General features: G+C 34.6%; 1 protein-coding gene across 2 annotated transcripts; it reads right to left on the bottom strand.

Moving 5' to 3' along the window:
• Window positions 1–4,439: 4,439 nt before the first annotated feature.
• LOC115967791 (proline-rich receptor-like protein kinase PERK7) lies at window positions 4,440–9,845 on the bottom strand. 2 transcript variants are annotated; one of them, XM_031086934.1, is made up of 9 exons: window positions 9,701–9,845; window positions 8,642–9,388; window positions 7,181–7,717; window positions 6,959–7,045; window positions 6,458–6,528; window positions 6,166–6,242; window positions 5,834–5,978; window positions 5,483–5,644; window positions 4,440–5,093 (listed from the first exon to the last, which is right to left on the bottom strand). In XM_031086934.1, the coding sequence occupies exons 2-9, from the start codon at window positions 9,309–9,311 to the stop codon at window positions 4,821–4,823; spliced, it is 2,022 nt and encodes a 673-aa protein (XP_030942794.1). In that variant the 5' UTR covers window positions 9,312–9,388; window positions 9,701–9,845; the 3' UTR covers window positions 4,440–4,820. The 2 variants fall into 2 exon arrangements, with proteins under 2 accessions (XP_030942794.1, XP_030942796.1); XM_031086936.1 differs by lacking the exon at window positions 9,701–9,845 and adding an exon at window positions 9,538–9,689.
• Between the last annotated feature and the right edge of the window lie 213 nt (window positions 9,846–10,058).

The raw sequence follows: 10,058 nt of genomic DNA, 5'->3' as shown, positions 1-10,058 counted from the left end.
TCTTAGCATCTAGATTGCTGGGAATATGATCCCTTGCAATTTGGATGTCTAGGAATGTAACTATTCTTATATTTGGTTTAACTAGGAATCCAATAAGCATCCTAGGAACATGAGATTATAACGTTTAGTTTATTCCAAAGAATTTTAAATAAATTATTTATTTTTCCCATACTATTCTTAGATTTGTAAATCCAATATCCAGTCTTTTTTTTTTTTTTTTTAATCTTTCTCCAAATAAATAACGACAAAAAAGAAAAAGAAAAAAGGAAAACTATAAATTATGACAAATACATTAAAATTATAGTCTAACATTTCAAAATGTCAAGTACAATACAAAAATAACTATTTAAATTCTTACTTTTATGAAAAATCTTGCTAATAAAAATACATAATTTATTTTACTTTAGCGTCTAACCAATCCCAAATAGGAGATATAAAAAGGAGAAAAATTAATTCGTAACCATAATTTTAAAAAGAGCTTAATTCATAACAAAACAACCTGACAATGTTTAGGTCTATAAGATATTGATGATTTGTTTTATGTTTTATCTCCATTTCTTAAATGATAAAGAAAAAGGGTTAAAATTATCAATTTATAAAAAAATACAATTTCTTTTAAGTTTGAGAATATGGATACCCACCTGTAAAGAGAATCCACATTCCTACAAAAAAGGGGTTGAGGGGAAATCCAGATATCCTTGACATCTGATTCTCTAGCGTGATTTACAATCAAACATGAGAATTTTTAAATATTTTTAGGAATCCTAAAACATTACCCCGTACCAAATGCCACATTAGTATTTTGCACTCATTAACTCACTTGGCAAAAAAATTAATAAACTTAAGTTGACATATGGCAAAAATTAGCTCTCAATTGAATTCTAATTTGGAATTTAATTGAATTTTCTTTAAGTTTTGGCTTTAATTATATATATAGATTAGTATTCATTAATCTCTTTGCTATATGAAAAAAGTAATACTAGAAGGTAGTTGGATTCTTTTTGATTCAATTGATCATGTCCATTTCATGGTAAAGATTTAATATTTAGAAATCTAAGAGGATGTATCATGTCACATAATTTGAAGTTTATTTCATGAAATAAAAACTAATAGTAAATTTTAAATTGCAAGATACTATCTTTATTTGGTATTTGTGGGAGTTCGAGGACTGAAGAGGACTAGAACACGAAATATCTCATATAATCCCACCCATAGAAGTGTATCTGCCCTGAAGACTTCACCGACCCGAGGATGAGAAGGGATACAGGATATTGTTTCATGAAAGCCTGTGGAGAAGAGAAAGGACCTTAAGGGGGGGCAAAGATGGAGGGAGGAAGCTTCTTGGAAAGGTATACCTCCTCTCTTCGCATTGAATGCCCTGCAACAACCTTATCAGCTACATTAATGAGGAAGCGACACCTGAACAGTGATTTTTGATTGAACTCATATCTAGAATCTCATCTTAGTCAATTGAAATGAAGTAAGAACAATTTAAATCATTAAGGAACAATTATTGTGGGAAAAATCAAATCACATAAATATTACTGATAATCCTTAACAAGGTTTCATCCTCAACCCTAATTATAAATTTAGCTACTTATAGTAATTGAAATAAAACACAAGAATAGAATACTAAACATTAAACTAGAAAAATAATTAAATCTAACTGTCATGGAAGAGGTAGCTGCAACTCTCTATACATTCAGCCCTAGCACTAGCCTCCCTGAATTTTGCCTTAAAGAGCCTTTAAATATGTAAAGGAATCCTATTACAAGTTGAATTTTCATTTGAAGAAAATCCCTGAATTTTGCCTTAAAAAGCCTTTAAATAGGTAAAGGAATCCTATTACAAGTTGAATTCTCATTTGAAGAAAATCTCAGATTTTTAGGTTTCACTTAACCGACAATTTTGGCCCATATAATGTCAGAATTTGGACTTTTGTTAAATTACAAAATTGTAGCCCATTAAGTTAACTTTCCAGCTTAACTTGAATCATCTCAATTGGACATCTGAGCAGAAAGTTATGCCAAAAATACTAACTGATGTGCAGGCTAGAATCCTAATTCGAATTGGATTTTGATTTGATACAAATTTCCTTTGATTCCCTACTCTAATTGGACTTAAATTTAATTGGTTTAACCTTCTTTAACTTCATCATGGCCCTTGTAAAAGTAAAGTCAATTAGCTTTTTTCTTTGCACAAATTCACTTATTTAATTCCATTCTCCTACAAAAGACAAATTCACACAATAAAGTTCAATTAAGCACAAAATTGATTATTTAGCATTATTCCAAAACCAAATATAAAATGCACGAATTACCTCAAAGTAAGTATGATAATGCTTTCTAACAATAATACAAATATGCAAAATTAAGCTATTATCAATGCACATTAATTTCACAGTTAGCAACCTCTTCTACCACCTTCAAAAGAACCCTGATGTGACAAGTATCTTGAGAATAGCCATGAGGCACACAGGTGGAGGGCTGAGATGTAAGAAGGAAAGATATATAAGGGAGGGGGACCTCCTAGATAGGGGGTTGAACATTTTTTCCTAAAAGATGGAGAGAGAAAGATAAACAGGGGAAATTTTGTGTAAGGTCTGGAAGGTTCATGCATAAGAGCCCAACCTTCGAACAAACCCAAGGGGAGTACTATTCTTAATAAATACTTGAATTACTTCTCTCTATTACTATGTATTCTTCGGCCTTAAACTTGTGCTTAGTTTTGGATTGCACCTGAGCTTTTTTCCCACTCTTTGTAAAAATTTTATTGTTTGGATTTAGTTTGAAGGACAATGCATCATTGTTCTTAGTGGGCTTGGGCCTTAATTTTCCTAGAACCTACAGTATTAGTTCAGTATTTAACTTTTATGTACAGTTTTTAAAATCTTTTTTTTTCTCACATTTTTAAAGTACAAATATATTTTAGCACACTTTCAGTAAAAAAAAACTAAATAAGTTGATGCCAAATGCACACTATGTATACTCTTAGATTTCTTTTTTTAATCAAATTAATCAAAATGAATCATCTCTAGACAAATTTGTCAAAGCAATTACAAACTATCATATGATTCACTTCTACATATTCGTCCCAAAATATATATTTGTAGGACGACAACTACACCTTAACAAACCAAAAATGTCACCTCTATTACTATTTTTAAAATATGAAGGCCTTGGCTTAGATTTATTGTAATGGAGTATTGGACCCAATCTTTGCCTGCATATGGATTGTGTGCAAATGTTGTTTTGAAGAGCTGGGAAATGCACCAAACTGCAAAAGGTTCAACCTAGTTCTTGGGGGAGGGAGGGGGGGATTGGATTTAGTACAATAAGCACATATTTTAAGGATGGCCTTTAAAAAAAAAAAAAAAGGTTTGGTTCCAAGGAGAGGAGAAAGGGAGATTAACTAGTGGCATCTCCTTCATGAGACATACTTGTTTGGGAACCGTTTATCTAGCTTTTTACTGAATTTTTTTTTGCTAAAAGTGTGCTGTATTTTGAAAAAAATTTGAAAAAGTGAGAAAAAAGGGAAAAATGTAAAGTTTTAAAAAGTTGTACATAAAAATTAAAAACTAAAAGCTAAAAGTTAAAGCTGAAGCTGATGCAACAGATGGCTCAAAATTTTGGATAATACAATTGCAACTACTGAAATTCACTTGTGATCAATTGACAATCATCATGGTAAAAGTGTAACAGAGAATATAAATATATATATATATATATATATATTTATATGAACTGCAATTTAAGTTCCGTAAGAACCAACGGCTAGTATAGGATAAGCAAAACAACAGATGTTGATCATAGAGCTTGTCTTACACCATGGGAAAAAGTTTCCACCCTAAAAAAATGCTCCAATAAGAAGAATAGAAGCCTCTTCATCCTTGTTGACGAAATGCACAACCACATCTGCCTCTTTATCCTTCTTTAGTTTTGGTTTGAGCAAGATTAAATCCAAATTGTTTAACAACTAATGTACAGAAAAGCCAGCCTTTAATAATTTTCAGCCTTTAACAGAAGACCTATATATGTCAAACTTTTGATGGCATTTTTCTCAATAGACTAGAAGAAAATACTCCCTTCATGATCTTGCAATTCTTCAGCAGCAGCTTCCAAATTTGTATAGGACTAATTGGTGACAATCCATATTCAAATGGTTAACCTTTAAAGAGTATTGCTCATTAACTGTAGTGTGCTACTGGTACAGCTTTTGCAATATAGAGGTTTAACTGAAAAGCTCTTTAGCGTTTTGAGTATTTGGCAAAATTCCAGTGAATATTGAATTCATGAATAGTGAACTCAATCTAGAGCTAGTCTTACAGCTATTTTCAGTAAGGACCTCCTTAAAGCTTTTTAAGGAGTTTTATAAAAGCACTTTTCAATCCTTCCAAAAGCCAAACCAGACAAGCCCCATCTGTCTCAAAATTGCTCACCAATTCCAAACCACATTTATATCAATCATCTTATATATCTTAGTACATAAATAAGCTACCTCCAAATACATTGTTTTACATAAGGTTCAGTATCAGTAGTCGACACAAACAAACAATTCCATTAATGATCATGGCAACAAAACATGACAATGTAAAGTAAACAGTATTCACTAACAAGTTCACTAATAAACAGCTGAAGTTACGAAACCCGCACGACTCATGATGCAATGCTGAATGTTAAGTCTTGAACATTGGTTAGAGCCTTCGATGTATCTGACATTTTACCATCATTTTGACAAAGAATAGCATGTTACTGGTAACCCCAATTTTGGAGAGTCTGGACTCCAAAAGGATCACACTTTATCGTCTATTATTTTGAAAGTTAATGTTTAATCTGTGACTGTGCCTTGCTAGAGCGACCACTGCTGCTTGAGGAGGAAGGATTGAGCCCATACTCGCTTGTTGCACCATATTCACTGCTCGCATATTCCTGGCTGTTATTGTTCGGTGCCACCTTCTTAATCTTCTTCATGTCTGCGCTGTATGAGCCAGCATCATATTCAGAGCTACTAGAGCCAAAGAATCCACTGCTGCTACCTCTCATTCCATCAGTCAAGTCTTCATGTGAGGCATCGCCTTCCAAGGTACGTACAATCTGTTCCATAAATATTTCATCAATACCAATCCTTTCCATATCAGTTAACTCAAATTGATGTAACATTAATGTGAGTAGTTAAAATATTGCTAGTCTGTGGTTACAAATGTTGAATAAGCCTAATACAGAAAATTAAAAAGAAAAAAAATTGTACAATGTGAAGGATATGAGCAAAAGAAACCAATTGAAGTTATGTAGACAGTATAAACTGACAACAATTGGGACAGATAAGAAAGAACCATGTCAGAATCTTGAATTGAACATGAAAGAAAAAGTAAATCTAAGTGCAAATTGAATTCAGGTTGCTATTAGGATAGAGTAAGGCCTAGAAGGTCCCATTCTTGAACTTGTTTACAAGTACACATTCATATATGTATATATATACATACCTGGCTCATTTTGGGTCGCCTTCTTGAAGAATGCCTTATGCTTGCAGCAGCACATGCCACCATGCGTGCCATTTCCTGGGGGACATAATTGTCCTCCATAAGACGGTCTGCCAGCTCGTCATAGTTCCCGTCCTGCATTGCTCGGGCACAAATTGGTCTGGCCTGTTGATACATAAACCAAACAATATGAAAACAACGGAGTTAATTACTTTTTTGTAATTGGATGACACAACAGTTTGTAAGACTTAGAGGTAATAAAATTAATTTGTATTGTACTTAGCATCACTTTGTTATAAAAGCACGCATTAGAAAAATAGCTAAATGCTTTTCTGTTAAGGGGAGCGTTCAAACCCAGTCTACTAAGCTGTCCTCCATGTCCCCGGAGGGATCCACAGGACGCCTTCCAGTTATCAGTTCCAACAGCATAACGCCAAACGAGAAAACATCAGATTTCTCAGTTAGCTTGCCACTTGACGCATACTCAGGAGCCAAATACCTGCATTTGTAGATAAAATGATAATCCCAAGTCAACAAATTACTATCAATTTTCATTCTATAATCTATACTGAGGTTGTATTTGGTGTTGGTGAAAATTTTATCCCTTAAATGTTTTCAAAATGAACGTAAATTGTAAAGGAAAGTGGTAGTTCCAAAAATGATTTTTATCTTTATTAAGAATTTACCCAAATGTTCCCATGACGCGAGTAGACACATGAGTATAGTTGTCTTGAGTTAGCTTTGCCAATCCGAAATCCGCCACCTGATTAAGTCATGAATCAACTTACATCAATCAGTTGATAACAATTAACAGATACAATAACATTAATACAGCGTTAAATTTAACAATATTGCACATAGCTTTGCTTAATTCACAGACAATTATTAATATCATCATACACGAGAAGAATCTTCTCTTTTCTTTGCATGATATTTTTATATGGACTAAGGCAATAAATGTAGCAATATCGCGCATACCTTGGCTTCAAAATTATCGTCAAGTAGGATATTGGAAGCTTTAATGTCCCGGTGGATAATGCGAGGGTGACCTACATGTATCAAGCAAATTAATATGAGAGATTATGAGTATATTTGAGAATAGTTTATTTAACTGAAATTGAAAATTTTTTGCTGAAAATACTATAAATAAAGTTAAAAGGTAGCTGAAAAAATATAGTAAAACCCATGAATAGTACTAAAAAGTGCAATGAGACTCATGAATAATAGCAAAAATAAGCTAAATAGTAAAAAAAAGCTATCAATGCCAAACACAACCTAAGTGAAAAAAGTATTATCAAATATATGACATTAAATACACTTTTAGATTCATAATATTTAATCTCAACTATAAAATTGATCCATTTCCTAGTATCCATATGAGGGGTTTCTTAGGATAAAACATATGGGGTTCACTTTTATGTGAGAACGAAATGCAGTCGATAATTTTAAGAGTAAGAGGCTAATGTAAAAGTCACTTACAATCTTCATGCAGGTAAGCAAGCCCTTTGGCTGCTCCTAATGCGATTTTAATTCTGGTAGCCCAATCCATGGTTGGGACACCCTTCCCTGCACATGATTTCAACAGAAAAATCGTTAAAGATGTACCTTGCAAATGTATTTATAATGACTAAAAATATGATATAACATTAACCAAAATAAACTAACATTAATTAATGGGACTATCAGTACTATAAAGCATACCATGAAGGTGCTGATCAAGGTTGCCATTGGGAACAAATTCATAAACCAACATCTTTCTTCCTCCAGAAATGCAATACCCAACAAGTGACACAAGGTGGCGATGATGGACACGGCTAATAATCTCAACCTCGGCTTGAAACTCTCGCTCTCCTTGTCCACTACCCGATTTGAGACTCTTGACCGCGATCTCTTTCCCATTTGGTAATACCCCTTTATGCACGTAACCAAATCCTCCTTGACCTAATAGGTTAGCCGCAGTGAAGCCCCCGGTTGCAACTGCTAGCTCATCATAGGAGAAGTTGCTCTGGCTGAATCCAAGAGCCACAGAAGGGTGTGGGGGTGGCAATGCTGGACGTTGGGGACCAGAGAAGTTGGAAGAACTCATCTCACTACTATTATTGAATGCCGGGGGTGGCGGGGGAGGCGGCGATGGCCAATTTCTATGGCTTGACGGAGGCGGAGTTATGTTAACAACGTGGTCGCTAGGTTTGGATCCGTTGGTCCATGGTGAAGGTGGACCGTTGTAATATTCATGACCTGCACATAACAAAAGTTGTGTGCTTGAGGATTTGGCTTTGAGACAAATTTCTCAAAATTTCAAATCTTTGTACAATGGAGAGGATAGTTTTTCAACTTTTCAAAACCTTTTTTTATTTATTTAATAATTGTAGACATAATTAGTGCATAACAAAATATTATTGGTAGATATATGTGAAAATGATATTTCAATTACAACTATCACCTTAATAAGTTGTACAAAAATGTAATGAAAAATTTTGTGGTCCTATTATTACTATTGTTTTAACATGGTTGAATGTGCGGTTGGATGACTGTATGGTAATGCTTTAAACTATATTAGTATATTTATATGTTTGTCTTTTTCAACCATCCAAACCTCATGAATCTAATAGAGCAAACACCAATTCAAACTTTAATACATCTTAAAAAAAAACTCTTACTTCCCCAAACCCCTGAAAGATAAAATATGGATAACATTAATCTTTTATTTATTTTTTTTAATGATAAAATGATATAATTATATCAATAGTTTCTTGATCTCTCATCCCCCCTCCCCTCCTCTTGAGGCAATACTTATTGAAGGAAAAAAAATAATCAACTAGTTTTGAACGTATATGAGAGATCAATCTTACAAAATACTCTATTTTATGTATCATACTTATCTAATTTAAACCGTTAATATATATTATTATAATAATAGATGAATGATTAAAATTACATAAGTAATGTACGTATCCCCGCCGTATAATTGTGGTGAAAGTTCAAATTTTTTTTTTTTTTTTTTTTTTTGAGCAGCAGTTCAAATTTTATTTGAAATGTATATATGAGAGATAAATTTCTTTCATGTCATGAGAATTTTGTTCTCTAAGAATTGAGTCCCATCCTAACGAATTCTTAATGCAGTAAAACTTTCATGAGAATAAGAGCTTGAGAATTAAATACCTTTGGATGGGTGAGAAGAAGGGTAGTACTGAATCTGATCCTCCTCCTCCTTCTTCTTCCTTCTTCTGCATACCAAGAAGAGCAGAAGCATTACTAAAAGCAACAACCCTGCCCCGACCGCAACTCCAATTATGATAGGCAGCTTGGACGAAGAAGAATCCTCGGACCCCACTGCGTCAGAAGAAGTTGAAGAGCTTTTAGGCGGCGGTGGCGGCTTGTGTGGTGGTGAGAGTTGTCGTGGCGGAGGAGGAGGTGACCGAGAAGAATTTCCCTGTGAAGGAGGTGGTGGTGGTGGCGGAGGAGGCGAAGATGAAGGTGGTGTTGATGAACCATTGTTATTTGAAGGTGGGGGAGGAGGACTAGTGTTTGAATTTTGTGGGGGTGGTGCGGAAGGCGTATTATCAGGCGGAGGGGCAGTTGGCGATGGCGGCGGTGGTGACGGTGATGGTGGAGGAGATTCTTTTGGTGGTGGAGAAGAAGTGGGCGGTGGAGGAGGTGGTGAAGATGGTGGCGGTGATGATTTTGGTGGGGGTGATGTTGATGGTGGGGGTGTTGCTGGTGGTGGGGGTGTTGCTGGTGGTGGTGCTGGCGCTGGTGGTGGTGGTGGAGGTGGAGAATTCGATGGTGGGGAAGGCGGAGAACCTGTTGGAGAAGGTGATTCAGAAGACATTGGTGGAGTTTCCGACCAAGTTTATCATCAAAAGGTGCCGGACAAACCCCACCGTTCCTCCAAATAACGAGTCACCTCTAAATCATACATTCATGCAACAAAGAGAACAAAATCAAAGGTAAACAAATGATATTAACAATTTATATACCAAGAAATTAACAACAAACCTATCGAAGAGAGAATTAATGAATGTTAAATGCGTTTAAGTTTATAGAATATAAAATACCATCCACAACACAAAATAGCACCATCTTAGCCGTGAGGAAAACAACCACATACAATCTAATCGAAGTCATTTCTCAATTCTAATCATTATTTATTAGCATCAACTTGGGTTTTTTTTCATTTTCTTTCTTTTTTCAGAGAAAGAAAGAAGAATTAGGGTGTACCTGTTCAGATTTTGGAGAAGGGCAGGAAGACTCTCAAAGGGATGAGACAAAAACAATGGTGCATGCTAATAGTACCAATGAAAGAAACGAAGAAACCGTGTCTCCTTCCCCACATCACCTCCTACAAACTAGGGCATCTTATGTATGAATTTCTATTTTTATCCTAGAGGATAATTCTGGAATAATTTTGCTATTTTTGTGTTGAACTTTCTGTTAACACAACTTGCATTACATATATAAATATATACTCGTTCTGTTTTACACCTACAATTACAATATATACCATTATTTTGGATGGCTATGATTGGTATGTTGCAAATTAATTTTGTGTGGAATTATAAAGGGACCATATATTGTT

Source organism: Quercus lobata, chromosome 11 (genome assembly GCF_001633185.2).
Source record: "Quercus lobata isolate SW786 chromosome 11, ValleyOak3.0 Primary Assembly, whole genome shotgun sequence".
In the NCBI taxonomy this organism is placed as follows: domain Eukaryota; kingdom Viridiplantae; phylum Streptophyta; class Magnoliopsida; order Fagales; family Fagaceae; genus Quercus; species Quercus lobata.
Note: the sequence above shows the minus strand (reverse complement) of the source record. Positions and strands in the feature narration are given on the sequence as shown.

Bases quoted from the DNA above. Each gene is read 5' to 3' on its own strand.
- LOC115967791 (XM_031086934.1), bottom strand. From the start codon at position 9,311: ATGTCTTCTGAATCACCTTCTCCAACAGGTTCTCCGCCTTCCCCACCA. The intron at 5,645-5,833 runs GTTTGAACGCTC...ATGTATCAACAG, and splicing joins AGGACAGCTTAGTAGACTGG to GCCAGACCAATTTGTGCCCG. The intron at 5,094-5,482 runs GTATGTATATAT...TTTATGGAACAG, and splicing joins GGCGACCCAAAATGAGCCAG to ATTGTACGTACCTTGGAAGG.